Here is a 22741-nt window from a genome sequence, read left to right as displayed (position 1 = left end):
TGTAAGGGCTATTTGACCAAGAAGGAGAGTGATGGAGTGCTGCATCAGATGACCTGGCCTCCACAACCACCCGACCTCAATCCAATTAAGATGATTTGGGACGAGTAAGAACGCAGAGTGAAAGAAAAGCAGCCAACAAGWGCTCAGCATATGTGGGAACTCCTTCAAGACTTTCAGAAAAGCATTCCAGGTGAAGCTGGTTGAGAGAATGCCAATAGTGTGCAAAGCTTTAATCAAGGCAAAGGGTGGCTAAATTGAAGTATCTCAAATATATTTTGATTTGTTTAACACTATGGTTACTACATGATTCCATGTGTTATTTCATAGTGTTGATGTCTTCACTATTTTTCAACAAAGTAGAAAATAAAAATGAAGAAAAACCCTTGAGTAGGTGTTCTAAAACTTTTGACCGGTAGCGTATATCAGATGGCTGATCTGATTTGTTCAAATATTGAGGGATATCAAACCACATCGGGTCATTTATATAAGGAGGCCCATACCCACAATATCAAACCTTGTATAATTTGGATAGAATTACATGTCATACCTTCATATCTAGTTAGTGCTCGATCATCTAGGATTAAAGTTAAGGGGGCTAAGCATTGATCAGCTAAATACAAACAGAACAGACATTTATTGTGCCAGAATCTACTGTACATAGTCAAACATGAAGTGTACCATGTAATCCTCAGATACTGAAATTACAGCAGCATGTAGTGAATCATAAAAAGGCTAAATGGAATGCTTTGTTCAGTAATACTGATTTGTACCGTGGGTGAGGAGGAATGCAGTCCAGTCTTATTAACATAATAAACAACCCAAATGCACTGTAGAACGGGTGAAGGAGAAGAGGTATTATATTACCATAGGAATAAATTGGTATATGGCAAGTAAGTACCTACTTTGGTCTACCTGAATTCCCTTACAGGTAACCCCACACAAGTCTGTTTATATCTCATTTTAGGACCGCTTTCTGGAGTCTCTTTGCATTTCCAATGTCTCCGTCACGTGTTTCTCTGTCTATAACAAAGGCCCCTGTACAGGCTGCCTTCCCATTTGTTTCATATTTTAAAAAGGGGTTAATAGTAGAAAAAGGTGCCAGGCGGATCAGGTAATAGTCAGACAGTGCTTTTGGTGGGAAGCTCTGTGCTGTTGTGCCGCGTTTTCCTCAACGACCCGTCGTCGTGCGGCCGGGCCTTCTGCAGGTTGGACATGGCGGCGGTGCGCTCTATGTCGATGAAGGCGTAGAGCTCGGTGCGGCGCGTGGGGGTGGTGGGCAGAGGCGGTGAGGTTGGGGTGCGGGGCGTGTGGGGGTTGCTGGTGTCCGAGGACGCACCCTTGGAGGCTGCGGAGGAAGAGGCGGTTGTTTCCATCTCCACCTCGATGTAGTTGAGCGTCTTGGGATGCTCCTGACCCAACGGCCGGCGGAAGTCGAAGTTGAACACGATGGGCCCGTCGCTGCGGCGGCGTGCCGTGTCGGGGGCACAGCGGGCGCTGAGGGGGGCAGTCACATTCTCTGTGTTCACGTAGTTGTGGGAGGACTCCATGGCTGACAGGGGGTGGGCCGACAGGGGGTGGGAGTAGGAGTGGTGGAGGAGGCTGTGTTGGTTGTAGCCGTTGAGGGAGGACATCTTTAGCCCCCCTTGGCCTCCTCCACCACGGGGTCCACCGTTGTTCTCCTCCTCGTTGCTGGGCTTGCGGGTCTCCCAGACGGGCGGCAGGGCCGGGAGGTTCTCGTAGTCCAGGAGGGCCGTGCGCCGCTGGGCTGAGTTGTTGACATTCTGCAGGGTGTCAGGGGTGACGGGGGGTAAGAGATGGCGACGAGGGGCTGTGGCTGGAGCCCCGGCAGAGGAGCCATTGGAGTGTGTAGAGGACGGCTGAGGATGGCCCTCTGGTGGGGCTGGGGCCCCCGTGTCTGTGTGGCCGTTGGCCTCTCCCTCTCCAGGCTCCGGGGACTCCGAGTCCTCCCCTGCCTCCTCTTCATCTCCATCCTCAGTCTGATGCTTCCCCTTGGCCATCTTTTTCTGCGCAGGGGTGGGCCCCAGCACAAAGCGTACCCCCTGGGACTCCAGCAGTACCTGGGGTTCTTCCTGGAGCTGGGCCTGGGGCTCTGGTCTGGCTACCCGCGGAGGAGGTGGTGTAGGGGGGCACTGGGACTGGGCTGAGCCAGGGCTGTCCAGAGGGGCTGGAGCAGTCAGAGGGCTGGGCTGGTCATCCAGCAGGCCTGTGGTGTTCACATAAGTGTGGACCTGTGGACGGATCAGGAGACAGGGATAATAGAACATCGTTATCACCCCAACGCAGCAGCTTCTACATCAACTCATTCATTCCCATCGACGTCACAAGTAGCACAGTGGATGTCTTTAGTCTAGGATATCTCAAAATGTGCTCTACAGAACATGACCCAAACATTTGTATGGAGATGTCTAGGTTAATCAATAAAGCTATACGTTTTGAGAGTATTTCAGTGTGCAGGACAGGCCTTATTCTTTTCCCTCAAATTCGCCACGCATTTGGTGTTAGAGTTGTTCTCTCACCGCCTCGTCAGCCACTAGGAGGGGGTGTGTAGACTCCTCTCCCACCGAGGGCAGTCGGGTGCTGGCCACAGACGGGTGGCGTGTGGAGGGGTGCGAGGGGGCGTCGCCCACCGAAGGGATCCGGGTGACACCATTGTGCACGGTGGGAACAGAGTAGCCCAGAGCTGAATAGACATAGCGAAGAGAAGAACTGGGGGTCAAGTGGGGACAATGAAAGGGTTGACTGAAAGACAAGACTTCAGCCTTTTTTTAAATAGCAGTTATCTAATGAAGGAAGGCTCAGTAATGAAAGAGTTAGGTATTTGAGAGTGTAACAGCCATATGAGGCAATGGACATTCTAGGGACAGGAACAGGCATTTCTCAGGTCATTGCAAGTGTTGGTAGAAGTATTCATTATGGGGCCTGTGGAAGTCCTAGTTGTAGGATGAATATAGGCTTACCGGCAGGAGTATGTGTGGCCTGCTGGTTGGTCTCCAGTACGGCCTCCTCCACCACACTGATGCTGTGGTTGTGCATCACCTCCTGCAGCATGTTGAAGATCTCCTCCGCCCGAGCACACTTAAAGGCAAAGATCCCTGAAGACACAGTCAAACGCAGTCAAGAAAAGTCAAAAGTGTGGTTGCGCTGCAGAGCTCATCACGACGTTCATCTCAGGAATCACATATTGGGCAGCACGACCGCAATATAGACGTTTGAGAAACAACCATTATCAGCACTGCTCACTCCTTCACGTTTAACAAAGGGTTTGTACATCTATTGGCTCTTTCAAATTGTCCTTGCCACCTATGCCCTTGCCTGCCTTGTAATCAATGATGTAAAGGGACTGGATAGGTGAACGCAACAGAGTGATAGAGATAAAAGGAAGCGGAGTAATACGTCAAGACGGAACACATAGGAACAACCATAGGTATGGCATCACATCAGGGACAAACTACACAGGATCCTATCACCGAGACTAGTCACACTGCACAGAGAACAGAACACACAACTATGCAGGACCAACTTGTGGGACCAAACCGAAAACCCCAACTCCCTCAAGCACAACACCAGAGTCAGACACAGGCATCAATACTGTCACCACAGAAATAGAACCACGAGAGTGGGCTTCTATTCCCGTATTTAAGTCAATGAAGCCATTATGATTCTATTTCTATGACTAACATTTCTGGTAATCACATTATTATATCCTCATTATCACGGCATGGGAACACAGCAAACCTGACTTACCAGAACCCCAGAACCCATAGTACCCCCCCAGACCTCATCCTTTTGAAAGCATGGATGGGGTCGAAAAATAACCACACAGACAATTGTGTCATTAGCATTGCAGCATAATCAATATTTCACTGGTTCAAGTCGATATAACAATAAAGCTGATGTTGGGGCCTAATGACCTAGATTCAATGTATTCTGATGTGGTTTTATCATGGTTAACCCTCCCCCGCCCCAAAAACAAATACTAACACCCTTGCCTCTGGCACTAACACTTGTCCTTTCTTACTAGCACCGACTTTGCTGATATCTGCTTTATAGAGGAAATATTTTGCTTACTATGACTGAAATGTGGTTGTCTCACCTAGCTCCCTTATGATTAACGCTATGGCTAAGAGTGTGTGCAAAATAACTAAAATGTAAAAATGTATAGTAATGCCCAGGCAGCTGAGGCACCACATAAGTTAGTTAGGTAGCCTAGCGGTTAAGAGAGTTGGGCTAGTAACCGACAGAACGCTCGTTCGAATCCCAGAGCTGACTATGTAAAAAATATGTTGATGTGCCCCTGAGCAAGGCACTTAACCATAATTGCTCCTTTAAGTCACTCTGGATAAGAGGTTCTGTTAAATGACCTCAATGGTGCGACATACGCTGAGAATGGCCCTTGAAAATGACAAAAATCAATGAATGAAATACGTGAAATCAATAATTGTGCGGAATGGAAATCTCTATTAATTTACCTTGTCCCGTCTGGCAGCGGCGGCCACTCTCGAAGGAAAAGAGGTTGGAGTCGTAGCCATAGCGACGCAGGCACATGTAGGGCCACTTGACGTCGTCACGGCGATAGGTGTGGAGGACTAGCTCGACCTCTGTCAGCTCCATCATGCCCGAGCCCAGCTCGTTCCCATCGTCATCCACGTTTATCACCTGGCAAAAGAACAATAACGTTACACAACGGTCACTGTGTCAGTCGACACAAACATGTGTACTCTGCAATGCATTGAAGCTGGTCTTCATTATGCAACCAATATCTCCCATTCATTCAGGTGAGAGATGTCAAAATATGGAGACGTCGCAAACCCTGTCATAACTAGGGAGCAGAACATGGGCTCGGCAATGGCCCACCGTTGAAGTATGTTTGTTGTAATGGATCAAGAAGACTCACCTTAAATTTGGTTTGATGATTATCTGGGATTGACTCCTTCTCTGGACAGCTTAAACAGCTACCCATGGCTTCTTCAGAGCACCATCTGATGTCTGGATCATAAGGTCATTTCAATTATAAGAGTGAATAGACATCATAGGAAGAGTTGTAGCTACATTTGATTGATGTGAAAGTGATCATTCAAACTTTTCTAAGAAAGTTAAAAAAAAATATATATTTTTTTACCTAGATGCAACCACCAGTATCCCTGGTTCCATCTCCCGAGCACTCATGTTTTCTTTATCTGCTATGCCAACATAAGATGTGGGCCTGCACACAGATCATTTACAGTCAGCCAAGTTAGGTAGTTGGACGACCTAGTTTGTTATACAACTGGAGTTCGTTAGCTAGCTATTGTGTCTGGCAAGTTAAAAGGTTAACGTTGGCCTCAATGGATGTAAATAAAGCCGACGTTAGCTAGTAAGGAAAGTTAACGTCGTTACAAGCTAGCTAAAGTTACCTAATTACGCTGGCTAACTCTAGAAGTAACGTTAGCTTGGGCCAAAGCTTTATATTCTGAATACAAGATGTTGGTTTAACTGGATTTATTGATATGAAAATATATAGTTAACGTTATAGCTAGCTGGTTCATCAAATGGTTAGATAATGTTAACGTTAGTAACTTAATCTCTTGGTCAGACGTGGTTGACTAACTACCAAACTTCACCGTTAGCACATTCATTATTGTAGCCAGTAGGATAACATTAGCTAACTACAGTAGCTAGCTCTCGTGAAATGCTAGCAGCCACGCTAGTTAGCTAGCGAATTAGTAAAAATATAGAATGCACGTTGTCTTAACTAACACATTTTTGGAATACTTACGAGTATGGCAAACGGAAGGGGGCAGTTCTTCCAAACTTTTCAGACACAAACGATAGCAACCTAGCTAGCTAGCTCTGCTATCTCATATGAAGCTAGCTCAACTCCACCATCTTTCCTCTGCGTTGTTAGCTAGTAGAGCGCCAAAAAAATAATAAAAAATCACAACTTCTTCCAAAGGTGGCTACCATTCATGTTTTCGACCGCAAGATAATGAAAATTGATATAAATCCATGTATAATCCTTTATGTCTCTCTCTCTATATATCCCCCCCAAAATAAGCTAGTTTATCTTAGTCGCACCGTTTTTATTGCAGGGGGGTAAATCACAGCAACTTCTTGGCTAAACTTCCGAGAGTTTGAGGCAAACATTTTCAATGTGGTGAATATGCAGCCTACTGCGCATGCGCGAGGATTGGGGGGGGACTCTTGGGTCATCATCTCCCAAATCATGACTCCATAATAAATGTATTATATGAATAAATAATTGTCAATTATATTTTTTTGTTATCTAAGTATTTTATTGAAACACTCAAATAATATATTAATGCCCTCGTCTTGATATGTTTATAGGCCTACTTAGATTGCAAAATGGGAAACTGCATAGAGTAACTACTATAATTTGTTTAACGATTCACAGAATCCATCAATCACTCATATGATTACAATCATGTTTGCCAATGTGTGGGTTGTGGATTTGCACATTGTAGATGTGTGTGATTTGTAGTTCCATGACATGATTTTAAATACATCAAATTATGTGTTAAAATACATAAAATATACACAAAAATCATTATTATCTTACAGGCTACATATATGGATTACACAACATAAACTGTGTGCTTTCATAACTCATATGGTCATCCTTTTGCATGACTAGTTTTCTATTCAAGCAATATATCGCACGGGCTGTACAATATCTACAAATAAATGTGCAATGGGTTTATCTACATACTGTACATATTTCAGATATTTTTGAATGATTTCAGTGCTTATGAAAATAAGTATAATTTCAAACAGAAAGCATTTTTGTCTAACATTTGACAAAAATGTGACTTGTGAAAGATGCAATAGCCTGTACATTTACTGTAGATATGTGAATACTGTTAGATCATTTTTACTTATGCAGTATCAGATTTTTTACAGGTTTTTTACAGGTTTTTGGTCTGTGCCACGTAATAATGTATAAATGGCAGCTTAACAAACAAAATGAAAACACTGTGTACGAAAGCCAATGATGCAAATGTAAATCATATATACAAACACACAGATATAAGGCAAGTATATACAATTCTGTTAATATATATTCTTATATCATTTAATAGCTATAAAGTTTTCTATATTTCATTATATCTAGAAAAGAACAATCAACAGAAATAGTAGAACATTTGAATTGGCATGTGTCCCTGCAGTGCTATACTAGTGAAAGTACAAACAGTTCTCTCCTTCAGTAGTCCTTACAATCTTTAACGTCTGGCATACACCATATCTGTAGGCCAAAAACAAACAAAAAATATAATTTGTGATGTCATCCAGCTATCCAACCTCCTAAATTTGTGTAGCTGCGTTTTGTGTTTGAAAGGGTTGCTTGAGTAGCCTGGTCGAAAACTGTAAGTGTTATAGTAATCTCTACTATCGTTGCCATGTCATACGCGTTTGCTATTCCAGGGGAGTGGGTTCGATTCCCGGGACCACCCATATGTAAAATGCATGCACGCATGACTGTGAGACACTTTGGATAAAAGTGTCTGCTAAATGGCATATGAATACTGTATTATCTTACTTTAACCCAGACAGGAGTTGGCTAAGCACAAACAGACTGGACCTGGCACCAGGCTAATATTTGATAGGATAGACCATTTGTGATGTCTTCTAGATATGAACTGCAGTACAGAGAGTTCTAAGGAATGTGAGGGCTTACCTCTTTGGGGGTCAGGGTTGACATTCTCATAGATGGGGTAGAGGGGGTTCTCCTGCTCACTGCGAAGCTTCCTGGCTCGGAGGACGTCTTTCATACACTGGTGGAGATACGCATACTGGCACTTTAAAGAAAAGATGAAAAGAAACATACCCAGATATATTAATGTCAGGATGTGTTATTACTTAACATAGGTTCTGGAGTTAACACACAACTGCACATACACACAGAGTAACACAGAGTAAAACTCAAACTGTATCTCACACATACACGCACAAACACACACCCGTCTCACCTCAGTCTGCACCATGTGTGAGCGGTGGAGGCGCAGGTCGAAGACAGCTCCGTAGATGTCTACTGTGTCCTTGGTGTCCAGCTGCTGCAGGACTCTGTCCAGGGATATGAAGGTCCCTGTACGGCCCACACCAGCACTGTGACAGAGAGGAGAGAACAAGAGAGAGAGAACGAGAGAGAGAAAGAAAGAGAGAAAGAGAGAAAGAGAGAAAGAGAGAAAGATAGAGAGAACGAGAGACAGACAGACAGACAGACAGACAGAAAGAAAGAAAGAAAGAAAGAAAGAAAGAAAGAAAGAAAGACAGACAGAAAGAAAGAAAGAAAGAAAGAAAGAAAGAAAGAAAGAAAGAAAGAAAGAAAGAAAGAAAGAAAGAAAGAAAGAAAGAAAGAAAGAAAGAAAGAAAGAAAGAAAGAAAGAAAGAAAGAAAGAAAGAAAAAGGGTTGGAGGGCAAACGGAGAGGGGAAATATAATTTGGCTACATCATTTCAGTCAATTTCTTTTGAATTGAAATGGAATTAACCTCAACTCTGGTCATTACTGCAGGCTGTAACATTTACATTACATTTACATTTAATAACTATACTAATATATTATATTAATATATTAATATATATTAACTATACTGTCTCTTCAGGAAAGACAAGACACTATTTCTCAGCGTGTCCTAGGGAGTTGTTTGTTTTGTTGAATGGGAGACTAGGGAATTGGGACAGTGACCCACCTGCAGTGAACTACGGTGGCCCCAGACCCAGGGGTCCTGTTGATATAGTCCCTGACGGTCCTGACGAACTGGATTAGTGACTGGGTGGTCTCTGGGACGCCGTGGTCGGGCCACACCGTGTAGTGAAACTGACGCACCACCCTGGAGTAGTTCAACTGGTCCTCCTGCATGGGAGTTAAGACACAGTCAGAAAGAGACTTACTAGAGGCTGACTACACACAGCTCGCTACTTACCTACTGTATGTGCTGTCACATAATGATACGTCAAGACAGCATTAGCTGCACCCAATTATGGTCATATTTCAACAGTGTTGGAGAAGCTACTCTGAAAATATGGTTTAACAAGCTACCAAATACTTCACACTGGAAGATGTTAAGTTACACTAAGGCTACCCTTCAGAAAAAGTTTACTTAGCTAACTAAAGTTACTCACTACAACCAAACTACTTTGTGAAAAATTATCATATATACAGTAATCTGAAATGTCATAGACTACAAATTGCAGGAACAGATCACTTTAGGGTCATATGTTAACAGAATGTGAAATGTTTCCTACTAAACACAAAACAACATATTTTAAGTGAGAATTAGGCAGGTCTGATACTGAAAAATATTGAAATTATTGCCTGATTCACCCATATTGCTTATATTTTTGCAAAAGTAGTTAGTCATGCCACTACATGGCAAGAAAGTTATTAACTACCGAAAACACTACCTAGATTTGAATTTAGTTGAACTACCAACAAGCTACTGCAAAATGTAGATAAATTACTAATTTAACTACATATAGTTCACTACTCCCACTGTATTTCAATATGATAAAAAAAACAATCACTACTATATGTGAAACTGAATTTAAGGCCAACACACAATATATCACTTTGAAGAAAAGCCTGGTATTTTTTTTTAATCCGTTTCCAGAATCAGTGTCCTGCATACTCACGCTGCAAATCTTGAATTCCCGGATAGTCCACTCTGGCAACACAGACTCAGACAGCATCTGGACTATGAGGTCTCCATAATACAAAGGTTCCTGGTCAAAGGGCCAGTAGTGATCACACTTCACCTGGAAGGACCACACAAAGACACGTAGATAGTAACATTGTAATTGCACTAGTAACAACATTGTAATAACATGTTGTTCAATGGAACATGATAGCAGCACTTGTCAGGACAAAGCCAAAAGGCAACTCCTTCTACCCACCCTGCCTTTCTCCACACACTGCGTCACCATGACAATGTTATTGACATTCTGCTCCCACACCATCTTCCAGAAGTCATCTTTGGTTCCAGGAAGTGGGCCCTGAGTGGCGATGTACTCCCTACGGAAGTTGTTGCCCTGAAACAAGAAGAGATTTAATTGACATTTCGTTTTTCACCTGACCCTTTTTACACTAGGTAAGTTTAATGAAGCAGCTGAAGAAGCTGCAAAGGATTGTCCGGCATGGCATGGGCTTGTGGCAGCCTTATGCTCCACAGGGAGTGTAGTAAGTAGTACATCTCAGGCATACTAATTGAGGAACAGGGCTGAGAATCAATCAATCAACCCTGCCCTGAGGAACTGAGTTTATGGCAGGGTTTCCCAAACTAGGGGTCGCGACCCCATCTGATTGGAAAATGGGGTCTTAAGAGAAAATTTGCGCTTGGTTCAAGTAACCTCTGGTAGCCGCTAGAGGTGGTTTTAATGAACAGAGTGGTTTCTGTTTTCTTCCTACAAATGTTTCTCTATCTTTTGAATAGTTTAAGTAAGATACAAAATATTCTGACCCCATCAGTGAAAGATAACCACCTCCAACCTTACCCCACCCCTCCCAACCACCTCCAACCCTACCCCACCCCTCCCAACCACCTTCAGCCCTACCCAACCCCTCCCAACCACCTCCAACCCTACCCCACCCCTCCCAACCACCTTCAGCCCTACCCCACCCCTCCCAACCACCTCCAACCCTACCCCACCCCTCCCAACCAGAGTGAAGGTTGGTTCGGATTTGTCTGTTTGTTTGGATAACTTACAGGAATGTAGCTGGCGTTGATGTAGTCAGAGCACGGATCATCATCCACATAGGACAGCTTCACACGGGTCAAGTCGTCTACACAACACAGGCCGTACACAAAGACATTGAGTTGGCAATTTAGTTGTCATATTGAAAAGAAAGAAATCTCTAAATCCCCTTGTCTTTTGTCTATGTATTCAAACCCTGTGAAATCGCATGGTGCATCTGACTCACAGGGCAGGATGTTGTTGTATCGGTTCTTCCCTCTGTTCTCTGGCAGTAGGGCTGTGTCCAGGGGCTGGTTCCTTCCGACGTCTTTCAGGTCCTTACAAAGGAAGTGACACGTTAGGGTTACCAAAGATACCTACTGAACATACAGTGGCAAGAAAAAGTATGTGAACCCTTTGGAATTACCTGGAGTTCTGCATAAATTGGTCATCAAATTTGATTTGATCTTCATCTAAGTTTCAACAATAGACAAATATAGTGTGCTTCAACTAATAACACACCAATTATTGTATTCTTCTTGTCTAAATTGAATACATCATTTAAACATTCACAGTGTAGGTTGGGAAAAGTATGTGAACCCCTCGGCTAATGACTTCTCCAAAAGCTAATTGGAGTCAGGAGTCAGCTAACCTGGAGTCCAATCAATGAGACAAGATTGGAGACGTTGGTTAGAGCTGCCTTGCCCTATAAAAAACACTCACAAAATTTGAGTTTGCTATTCACAAGAACCATTGCCTGATGTGAACCATGCCTCAAACAAAGAGATCTCAGAAGACCTAAGATTAAGAATTGTTGACTTGCATAAAGCTGGAAAGGGTTACAAAAGTATCTCTAAAAGCCTTGATGTTCATCAGTCTATTGTAAGACAAATTGCCTATAAATGGAGAAAGTTCAGCACTGTTGCTACTCTCCCTCGGAGTGGCCGTCCTGCAAAGATGACTGCAAGAGCACAGCGCAGAATGCTCAATGAGGTTAAGAAGAATCCTAGAGTGTCAGCTAAAGACTTACAGAAATTTCTGGAACATGCTAACATCTCTGTTGACGGGTCTACGATACGTAAAACACTAAACAAGAAAGGTGTTCATGGGAGGACACCACGGAAGAAGCAACTGTTGTCCAAAAAAAACATTCCTGCACGTTTGAAGTTTGCAAAAGTGCACCTGGATGTTCCACAGCGCTACTGGCAAAATATTCTGTGGACAGATTAAACTACAGTTGAGTTGTTTGGAAGGAACACACAGTATGTGTGGAGAAAAAAGGCACAGTACACCAACATCAAAACCTCATCCCAACTGTAAAGTATGGTGAAGGGAGCATCATGCTTCGGGGCTGCTTTTCTGCCTCAGGGCCTGGACAGCTTGCTATCATCGACGGAAAAATGAATTCCCAAGTTTATCAAGACATTTTGCAGGGGAATGTTAGCCTATCTGTCCGCCAATTGAAGCTCAACAAAAGTTGAGTGACGCAACAGGACAACAACCCAAAACACAGAAGTAAATCAACAACAGAATGGCTTCAACAGAAGAAAATACGCCTTCTGGAGTGGCCCAGTCAGAGTCCTGACCTCAACCCGATTGAGATGCTGTGGCATGACCTCAAGAGAGAAGGTCACACCAGACATCCCAAGAATATTGCTGAACTGAAACAGTTTTGTAAAGAGGAATGGTCCAAAATTGATCCTGACCATTGTGCAAATCTGATCGGCAACTACAGAAAACGTTGAGGTTATTGCTGTCAATGGTGGGTCAACCTGTTATTAAATCCAAGGGTTCACATACTTCTTCCACCCTGCACTGTGAATGTTTACACGGTGTGTTCAATAAAGACATGAAAATGTATAATTGTTTGTGTGTTATTAGTTTAAGCAGACTGTGTTTGTCTATTGTTGTGACCTAGATGAAGATCAGATCAAATTTGATGACAAATCTATGCAGAAATCCAACTACAACCAAAGGGTTCCCATACTTTTTCTTGCCACTGTAAATACTGTATGCATTTAATAAAATGTCATAATCAATCCACTATTAAAACACTTTAAATGAAACGATAGGTGTCAGAGCAGGAAAATAAATCTGCACACGTCTGTATTGTTTTCTTTATTAAAGTAAAGTAAATAGGAATATTCCCGACTTCCTGTAAATGTACTCCAATGCTATTATATGTGATTGAGAATTGCCCAACGGAGAGTGAATGTTATCCAGTCTTACTTCGTACTCCTCAGACAGTAGATAATTGGAGTCAGCCTGGAGTTTGGTGTAGTGGGACTCAAAGTGCATGATCTTGATGGGGCTGCAGCAGGATCAACAGATAAACAAGGCTTGAGCAAAACAGAGTGGAGCAAAAGACGAACCAAAACGGACGTACAGTAATTGGGTGAAAATAATAACCAAAGCATTTAAACATACCTTGAAATACGACGGTTACTGGAAAAAAGGGAGATAAAGGTATTATTGGCTAAAACGCATTAATGGTCATTTCTTTGTGAGTTTTTATCCTGCCAGGAAACACGTTATATTTGATATATGTAACAAATAAAATGCATTAGAACTGATCACAGACTGCTTCTCCTCTTACCCCCTGACGCCCATGTGCACTCCCGATGTGGGCCTCTCTCTCCTCATGCTCATTCGGACCACCCGCCGCTCCTGCACACTACTGTAATCACAAGTGTCATATGTAGAGTGTACGTAGAGTGCAAGATCAAGCTAGTATGCAGTGTATATGTAGGCCAAAGTGTGTGGGTAGGTTACATGAGGCAGCGAGGGCCAGGAACTCACACTTTGCGAACCTTCTGTCTGCAGATGAACAGTGCAGTGATTCCCACCACCATGACAATGAGGAACATGCCAGCACTGATGCCCTCGATCACACCGCTCAGGGGCTCTATGAGAGGAATATACAACCAATCAACAGTGTTTCTCATAGAGGACCAATCACTCATAAGTATTTCTCACTAACTACCAATCACACATCAGCATCATACACCATCAACCAATCAGAGTTGTGTGTGAATAGTATCTCACCTGCTTCTGTGACCAGGGGGAGGGACAGGTAAGTGTCTGTGTAGAGGGGCGGGGTGTATCTGCTCTGCTCCTCGTCAAAGAGCTGGGTGAACGCACGCACACTGAGCCTAGAGAGAAGAGAAAGCCCACCATGACATCTCACCCAATATGGCCCCACTGTATGAAACTAGCTGAAATGTTGTTGAGTCATTGAACATCTACAAACTATCTACTTGGGACTATCCAAATAAAGTGTTACCGAATTACACTCTAAGGCCCCAATTTGATCAACTAAAGATAAAGGAAAACCAAACTGCGGGCAATATGACATCATCGTACACAGCGGGGCAAATTCCTGCTTGCAGAAATCAGCAACAAAGAAAAGACAGATCTGCCCAGACTGCGGGAGGAAACTGGATTGATTTAGGCGGAACCCTGTACTATACCTGTATGCAGTTTTGGGTTTGAGTGGGCCATCACAGAAAGGGTTGTCTCTGTGGTCTCTGTGTTTGTCTGGGTCCTGCTCCCTGTCCTGGGCCTGTAGGTGGTCACATGCCCCCCCGAGGGTGTCCATACCCGTACCCAGGCTGATCGCAAAGCTCTGGGTCTCGCTGTCTGATCCCTCTGTGCAGCGGCTGGGGAAGTAGCTGGTCTGGTAGGCCTTGACGGAACTGTTCGATTTGTAGTCCAGATAGGAGGGTAGAGGGTGGTGCTGCTCTGGTTGAATGTTTTCATTGTTCTGGAGGGGGGGGGGGGGGTTCACAATCACGTCCATCCATGATTACAGTAATTCAAAGAAATCGACCTACTGTACATTCAGCAATTATAGAGACATACTGACAGAGAGAGAGAGAGAGAGAGAGAGAGAGAGAGAGAGAGAGAGAGAGAGAGAGGAGAGAGAGAGAGAGAAGAGAGAGAGAGAGAGAGAGAGAGAGAGAAGAGAGGAGAGAGAGAGAGAGAGAGGAGAGAGAGAGAAGAGAGAGAGAGAGAGAGAGAGAGAGAGAGAGAAGAGAGAGAGAGAGAAGAGAGAGAGACAGACAGACAGACAGACAGACAGACAGACAGACAGACAGACAGACAGACAGACAGACAGACAGACAGACAGACAGACAGACAGACGCGACAAGACAGACAGACAGACAGACAGACAGACAGACAGACAGACAGACAGACAGACAGACAGAACAGACAGACAGACAGACAGACAGACAGACAGACAGATAGATAATAGATAGATAGATATGGAATAGATAGATAGATAGATAGATAGATAGATAGATGATAGATAATAGATAGATAGATAGATTTATCTATATTGTTCAAACTTCATTCCGCTTACTTTCAGACTCGGTCACCACCACTGTGAAGAACTTGACCGCTCCGTTGATGTCACTGAACCAGCTGCAGTTAAACTTGAAGAAGATGGTGTTTTTGGTGATGAGAGCAGCCCTGTTGTTAACCCGGGTGCTGAGGGAAGGGAGGGGAGGGCCTGGAGGGAGAAACACAGCAATAGAACAGCTATGATTGCACTGGAATGTACCTTGTTAGCCGGGATCATACATGGACGTCAGGTGCAGAATCCGAGTTCACAGAATATCAGCCTATAACAGCTTCACACCACAGTGGATCATAGTGGCCTTAGAACCATGTTTATAACTGGTTAAAGTGACCTATAATGACCACAAAATAACTAGAGGAGACAGCAGTGCGACCATACTCAAAGTCAATGGCTTTGGCTGTCATTTAGCCATACAGAGTTGACCGTATCACATCTCTCCCTGTGGTCATCATCACACAGTCACTGTGACCACAAGCTAAACACAACCCCTTTGGCACTCACGGTCGATCATGGTGACCACGCTATCCTCAGCGGCCTCGCTGGTCATGCTGTCGGAGATAGCCTTGATGGAGACGGTGTAGCGTTTGTGCGGCTCCAGCTGGGTGATGTGGTAGAGGGTGCTGTCGCGGCCCGTACGCCGGGAGTACACCAGGGTGCGGGAGTCCTGGTGGAGGCACTCAATGGTGTAGGAGTCACAGTCGGCCTCCGGGGGGCCCCAGGAGCAGGAGATGGAGGTGGAGTTCTGGGGGCGGCAGTGTAGGTACTGAACACGCTCTGGCTCTATGGAGGGGATACATTTTAGAGGGCGTCAGAGGTAAGAACAGGGGTCCAAAAAACTGTCTCTCTAGTACAGAGGTCAGTTGAGGCAAAGATATTAAAAACTATAGTCTCTCTAGTACAGAGGTCAGTTGAGGCAAAGATATTTATAACTAACTCAAGATATTTATATCTGTGCCGTTTTCAATGGGAGTAAATGAAACATAGTGGGCAGAAAAAAAGCAAGGAGGTGGGCAGAGCTAAGCATGAGCTAGCATGATCCTGTATTTCCGCTAGGGAACACTTTCTCTGTGAAGTGCGCGTGTGCAATAACTCAATTCGCCCTTGCACTCCTTGTAAACAACACAATTGTTCAAAACTTTAACAAAGGGTCGTGTCTACAAAACGTTGTGCACTCTGTCCGTAACGGATTCTAGTTTTGGGAACAGAAAACTGTTTTGAGATTGGGCTTTTCTTCTATGAGAAAATGAGCAGAATGTCCGCTCAATTCCATCTCGTTCAATATTCTCCCACTATCGGCCACTGGGCTTCCTCTCCTCCCCATATTTGATGATGCTTATACATCTGGTGAAACATTTGGCACCTTCTTTTATCCGTGTCTGTAGTGTGCACAGGATTTTGTTCCAGCCAAGCAACGACTCGACATCTTCTTAGTCTTGCAATACTTGCAACCAAACAGTGTACAGTATAGCGCCACCTACTGGTTCGGATGCTCTTGTGGATGGGCAGGCTGTAGGCAGGGCTCCCATCCTCACCAACACCACCAACAGCCCCACTGACAGTACGCAGGCTGAAGTTGTACAAGCGTCCGGGGTACAGGCCCTTAAGGATGCGGCTGCCGGAGGTCCGGGTGTGGTAGGGGTTGAACACAGACAGGTGGTCCCGCGGTTCCCACTGCAGGTCAAAGTCGTCGTAGTCGCTGCCTGCAGGACCACTCCAGGTCAGTTCCAGTGAAGTGTTGGTGACCCCGCCGAATGACACAGAGGTAGGGGGTCTGGGGGCTGAAGAGAAGGTGACAACGCAAAGAAGGATAAGCAATTTTATGAACATCCAAGCAAATGCTGTACAATAAAAACAGGTTTTAGTCTAGAATATATGGTAATTGTGTTGTTAAACATCAAGACATATCAGGACAGCCCTCAACTGCTGCCCTTTCTACTGTACATCCATATGTTCTCTTTACTGACTAAACTAATTCCCCCTCAACACCACGTCAACACTCATTGACAATCATCTAGTAAGAGAGGACTCACCGGTCCTGCCCTGAGTGGTGGCCCTGTTTGTGAGCTCTCCACTGCGGGTGAGGATGACAGCATGGTAGAGGCGCCCGGGGATCAGCGTGGGGACGGCATGCTCCGTGGCGTCGGGCCCTAGAGCCTCCTCTGCCTGCTGGGAGCCATCTGGGTTGTAGACAGACAGCAGGTAGCCGCTCAGCTCCCCCACTGCACGCTCCCACGACACCCAGAGCTCCTCCGACTGGGGACGACTTCGGGCCTGCAGAGACGTCACTGCAGCAGGGACTGAGGAGGATGAGGAGAAGCGGCAAAAATCAGATGTCAAGTCATGATGTAATGTCAGTGAGCGTGACGGATATAGTTCGCACTTAGTTGTTTGTTTACCACATAGTTTATGTGAAAGAAATACCTTACATATGTGCCATCATGTGATGTGAAACTCACATCTTATCTCAACTAAGAATTTGTCTTTATCATACCCTAGACCGACAGTACCCCTCCTCAGCACTAGAGAGCACAGATGTTAGATTTTAATTTGATCACTCTGTCATTGCTGAGAATTTTCCTGCGCAGCAGGATTTACATAAATTCACTGAAAACCCACACTAACACAGTTATATTAACAGGATTCCACTTTTCATGTAGCCTAATTTTGGCCAGCTAATAGACTAACCACCGATCAAGCAACATAAAATTGTTGGAAAAGTGTGAATGGACTAAACGTTCAAATACTGTTGCTGCAGGATTATTTTGCTGTGACAATACTGGTCAAATTAAGATCCTACATCTGTAGCTCTCTCACCAGTCCTGGCCCAGATAGCCGAGTCATTGGTCTGCTCTCCGCTGCGTGTTAACACCACCATCCTGTAGGAGGCACCAGGCCTCAGGCCCTGGAAGGAGACCTGCAGCGTGTTAGGCTGGCCGCTGCGCCGGTCGTACAGGGTGTCGTCTCCATTGTACAGGTAGAGGTCGTAACCTTCCAACTCTCCCTCTGGGGGAGACCAGTGGAACGACAGGCTGCTGCTGCTGTTGGCCTGGATGGAGAGGTCGCTAACTGCCGCCGGACCTGGTGATGAATTATTCAATCAAATTTAAATCAGATTTATCAAAACCCTCTCTCATCAGCAGTTGTTACAATGTGCTTTACCGGAACCTGACCTAGACCCTGAAGAGCAAGCAGAAGTACAGTGAGAAGGAAAAACTTCCAAGAAAATAACATATGGCTCTCCGGGATTAGGGTTGAGCACTTCTGTACTGCACATAATACCACTGGACATTGTTTTCAAGGGACTTGGTGAATAAATCCATGCAGTCTTACGCGTGCGTGCTTCAGCGGTGACCCCCTCACTGCGGACCCCTCCGCTGGTGGTGTGGACCAGGACGTGGTACCTCTTCCCCGGGGTGAGGCCGTCGAAGTGGTGCTGGAGCGGAGTGGACCCAGAGGAGGCCTGGGAGCTGTTCAATTTAATTCAATTCAATTCTACTCCATTCCATTCAATTCAATACAATTGCAGTGGTTCATACAATAAATACAAGAATGCCAATAGAATACACAAACAATAATACCTGTTGGTGACCAGGTGTCCCCTGTCGTCCAGCAGCTGCAGGCTGTAGCCGTCCGCCACTCCCCGGGCCTCCTGCCAGCTCACCTGAATACTGCAGGTGGTGTGTCTGTTGTCAGCCTGCAGGCCCGTCACTGCAGAGGGGACTGAGGAGAGAGGGGACAGTTTTGATTTGATTGATTTGACCTTTATTTAACCAGGTAGTCCCATTGAGGTCAGATGACCTATTTCCTAAGGGATACAAATTGCACATAGGCATCACTATTTACCAATCAACAGTCGATTAGGGGGTAGGTTAAAAAAAAGCCCACAACCAATCAGTTCAGTCAAATGGACTGATTTCAAATTGTAGATAGCCAAGAACCAGTGAGAGAGATCACTATTCCTTCCCAGTCCACCACCAAAACACCCAAATATATAGTATGAAATGCTAATGCACTGCTTATGAATGCAGTGTACGAGTAAAGAATGTGTTATGAGTCCTTATGTAGCCTCCTCACCGGTGCGTCCGCTGGCCGTGTTGTTGTTCAACAGTATACCACTGATAGACCTTACAGTCACACTGTACAGCTGCCCAGGCTGCAGGGAGTTGAACCCCAGCTGATTTGGGTGTTTGGGTACGGGTCGCGTCTCCAGCATGCGTCCCTCTGGCCCGTCCAATGACAACGACACAGAGTAGCTGTCCACGTCACCCTGCCCCGGGGTCCAGCTGATCTTCAGGCTGTTGCTCTGCCCATTGTTGCTCACGTGGATGTTCTTGACCTTGCTGGGAACTGCAAGCAGGGGGAGAAAGGAAAAGAAGGAGACAGAAGAACCAGGAGAGGGAGAAAGGGGGTGGAAATGGAACGGAAATGAACACTGTTGTCAGTTTATCTTTTGCTTGTGGTTGATTTGTTCGATTCTGTGACATTTTGCTGTGTCCCGTTTTGCTAACTCAATTCAACCAATGGAGTAGTCCCAAACGTGCTAACAAATTAAACACAAGTATTTTGAAAGAAAACAAATGTAACCTTGTTTATTTAACCCAGCGGTTGTGTTGGTTTGGTTTACCTGTCCTGCCCTCTATGAACTGGGCCCTCTGGTTGGGTCCGCTGAAGGTGGAAACGTGGATCTTATACAGGCGTCCCGGGGTGAGGGAGGACAGGACACACGCCCCCGCACTGCTGCCAAGGGTGATGGGTGGGAACACCTTCATAATAATAATACATAATACATTAATTATTAATACATTTTGCTATATTAAATGACTATACTTTTTTAGAAACACCCAAAGTCACTTTACATAATAAAACCAGTAAGATAAATAGAAATAAAGCAGGGAGAAAATACAAGAACAAGATGAAGGTCATAAAAGTCCTCTAAACATGAAGACAGACTAACCAGGTACTTCTGTAGACTGGACCAGGAGGACTAACCTTCATGTCGTTGAAGAGGAGCTGCACCTCGTAGTGATCCACATCCCCCAGAGCAGCCAACCAGGTGACACGAAGGTCCTCCGTGCCCCGCCCAGCCAGAGCTAGTGATCTCACCGCCGCAGGGACTGTCACAGACAGATTCGAGATGAAAATAGATCAACTGTAATGTTCTCAGAGGCAATACATTTTGCAGCATACAAACTCAATGTACAGCACATACAAAGGGACAGAGGGTGGCGAGAGACAGGTTTAAAATAAGCATGCTCAAGGAAACTGTTTCACCAAAATTAGACAGTTATGAATGTAACTAGCTTAATTATTATTACAAACACCACTATGCTACGCACATATTATATATTCAAAATAAAAAAGAGAGATATGACATAGTACTATTCGTATCACTCACAGGTCCTTCCGTCTGTGGACACGCTGGTCTCATACTTCCCGCTCCAGGTGCTGACGATGACCGTGTAGAGTCTCCCGGGCACCAGGCCGTTGAACACACACTCGTTCTGGCTCTTCGTAACCGTCTTGTTCTGGTGGAAGATGTTGTTGTGCTTGATGACCACCTGGTAGTAGTCAAAGTCCCCGGCCGCATGGCGCCAGTACACCTTCAGGTAGTCATCCCTGGCCGAGTGGATCGCTGTGGGGTTTTGGACACTAGAGGGCTCTGGGGAGAGGAAAAGAATAGAATAGAATTGAAGAACACATGAATTGAATAGAACAGCAAAGCAAGCAGACAACACGTATTTCAGACAGACAAACAGGTAGACATGGTAGACCTACGTGTGCGTTCCTGCACGATGGTGTGGTTTTCGTAGACTCCACTGCGGGAGACGATAGAGATGTTATAGAGCCGTCCAGACACCAGGGACTTGAACACACACTCAGGGCTGGACTTGGACACGACCAGGGTGTGGACGGTCCTCTCGCGGTCCTTCAGGGTGACCAGGTAACTATCCACGTTGCCTTGGGCTGGTCGCCACGACACACTGAGGAAGTCCATACGACCGTTGTTACTGACTGTCACCTCACCTACAGCAGCAGGGACTGGAAGGGGGGATGGGGAGAGAGAGAGACTGATTCAGTCATTCTGTGAATCACTGTCTGTTCATATTTGCAGCTGTGAAGACAATATGAATCAAAATATATATTTAAACAAATAAAAATAAAAACTTGTTTTATAACTTATTTGTATTGTAAGGACTTAAAAACAACACATTTTTATTTGAATTTTTGTAATTTTTTTCTCAATAATAATGTGGGATATGTAATAACATCTCTTACAAGCAACAACAAAACAGTAACTTGGTTGTGCGTTCAATTTTTTTTTAAATAAACCTTTATTTAACTAGGCAAGTCAGTTAAGGACAAATTCTTATTTACAATGACGGCCTACCAAAAGGCAAAAGGCATCCTGCGGGGACGGGGTCTGGGATTAAAAATGTTAAATATATAAATATAGGACAAAACACACATCACAACAAGAGAGACAACACTACATAAAAAGAGACACCAGACAACAACATAGCAAGGCAGCAACACATGACAACACAGCATGGTAGCAACACAACATGACAACAACATGGTAGCAACACAACATGGTGTCACACCCTGATCTGTTTCACCTGTCTTTGTGATTGTCTCCACCCCCCTCCAGGTGTCGCCCATCTTCCCCATTATCCCCTGTGTATTTATACCTGGGATCTCTATTTGTCTGTTGCCAGTTTGTCTTGTTTGTCAAGTCAACCAGCGTGTTTGTGTCTCAGCTCCTGCTTTTCCCCAGTCTCTCTTTTTCCCACCCTCCTGGTTTTGAACCTTACCTGTCCTGTCTCTGAACCCGCCTGCCTGACTACTCTGCCTGCCCCTGAGCCTGCCTGCCGACCTGTACCTTTGCCCCACCTCTGGGTTATTGATCTCTGCCTACCCTGACCCTGAGCCTACCTGCCGACCTGTACCTTTGCCCCACCTCTGGGTTATTGACCTCTGCCTACCTTGACTCTGAGCCTGCCTGCCGTCCGGTACCGTTGCCCCACCTCTGGTTTACTGACCCCTGCCTGCCTTGACCTGTCTATTGCCTGTCCCTGTTGGACTATTAAACCATTGTTATTTCGTCGTTGTCTGCATCTGGGTTTTACCTTCATACCTGATACATGGTAGTAGCACAAAACATGGTACAAACATTATTGGGCACAGACAACAGCACAAAGGGCAAGAAGGTAGAGACAACAATACATCAGGCAAAGCAGCCACAACTGTCAGTAAGAGTGTCCATGATTGAGTCTTTGAATGACGAGATTGAGATAAAACAGTCAATGCATAGTTGACCCCAACAAGCTTGAGCCATTTATGAGCCATTCATACGAAAGTTATTCGATAAATAAATGGTGAAGAAAGAGAGTGAGTGTCATGAATGGAATGTGACTGCACTAATAGGCTACAGATACAATTTTTTTTACATTTTAATATTTAACCTTTATTTTATCAGGGAGTCATCCTGAGACCCAGGTCTCTTTTACGGATGAGCCCTGAATTACATACAGTGCATTCAGAAAGTATTCAGACCCCTTGACTTTTTACACATTTTGTTACGTTACAAACCTTGTTCTAAAATAGATAAAATATATTTTTGCCTCGTCAATCTACACACAATACCCCATAATAACAGAAATACCTTATTTAAATAAGTATTCAGACACTTT

At 44.8% G+C, this 22741-nt stretch overlaps 2 protein-coding genes across 2 annotated transcripts in view; both read right to left on the bottom strand.

Moving 5' to 3' along the window:
• Positions 1-615: 615 nt before the first annotated feature.
• Positions 616-6324, bottom strand: LOC111952425 (fibroblast growth factor receptor substrate 2). Its single transcript, XM_023971077.2, has 7 exons — positions 5777-6324; positions 5141-5224; positions 4916-5007; positions 4491-4677; positions 2979-3113; positions 2538-2701; positions 616-2249 (listed from the first exon to the last, which is right to left on the bottom strand). Exons 3-7 carry the CDS (start codon positions 4979-4981, stop codon positions 1119-1121), a joined length of 1683 nt encoding a protein of 560 aa, XP_023826845.1. The 5' UTR covers positions 4982-5007; positions 5141-5224; positions 5777-6324; the 3' UTR covers positions 616-1118.
• Positions 6325-6426: 102 nt separating this feature from the next.
• The window catches only part of LOC111952424 (receptor-type tyrosine-protein phosphatase beta), a 46368-nt gene continuing 30053 nt past the window's right edge, over positions 6427-22741 (bottom strand). The window contains exons 13-38 of the mRNA XM_070435032.1: positions 20826-21089; positions 20446-20709; positions 20040-20164; positions 19675-19813; positions 19125-19397; positions 18629-18770; positions 18381-18517; positions 17865-18128; positions 17081-17347; positions 16529-16828; positions 15552-15830; positions 15037-15200; positions 14158-14450; positions 13733-13839; positions 13487-13592; positions 13284-13364; positions 13115-13132; positions 12917-12998; positions 10935-11025; positions 10720-10796; positions 9911-10045; positions 9650-9772; positions 8707-8870; positions 7986-8121; positions 7694-7814; positions 6427-7261 (exon numbers count right to left, since the gene is read on the bottom strand). Of these exons, the coding sequence (XP_070291133.1) occupies positions 7239-7261; positions 7694-7814; positions 7986-8121; positions 8707-8870; positions 9650-9772; positions 9911-10045; positions 10720-10796; positions 10935-11025; positions 12917-12998; positions 13115-13132; positions 13284-13364; positions 13487-13592; positions 13733-13839; positions 14158-14450; positions 15037-15200; positions 15552-15830; positions 16529-16828; positions 17081-17347; positions 17865-18128; positions 18381-18517; positions 18629-18770; positions 19125-19397; positions 19675-19813; positions 20040-20164; positions 20446-20709; positions 20826-21089 (4175 nt within the window). The 3' untranslated portion in view covers positions 6427-7238. The remainder of the gene's footprint in view (positions 7262-7693; positions 7815-7985; positions 8122-8706; positions 8871-9649; positions 9773-9910; positions 10046-10719; positions 10797-10934; positions 11026-12916; positions 12999-13114; positions 13133-13283; positions 13365-13486; positions 13593-13732; positions 13840-14157; positions 14451-15036; positions 15201-15551; positions 15831-16528; positions 16829-17080; positions 17348-17864; positions 18129-18380; positions 18518-18628; positions 18771-19124; positions 19398-19674; positions 19814-20039; positions 20165-20445; positions 20710-20825; positions 21090-22741) is intronic.

This window comes from Salvelinus sp. IW2-2015, linkage group LG26 (genome assembly GCF_002910315.2).
Source record: "Salvelinus sp. IW2-2015 linkage group LG26, ASM291031v2, whole genome shotgun sequence".
NCBI lineage: Eukaryota > Metazoa > Chordata > Actinopteri > Salmoniformes > Salmonidae > Salvelinus > Salvelinus sp. IW2-2015.
Note: the sequence above shows the minus strand (reverse complement) of the source record. Positions and strands in the feature narration are given on the sequence as shown.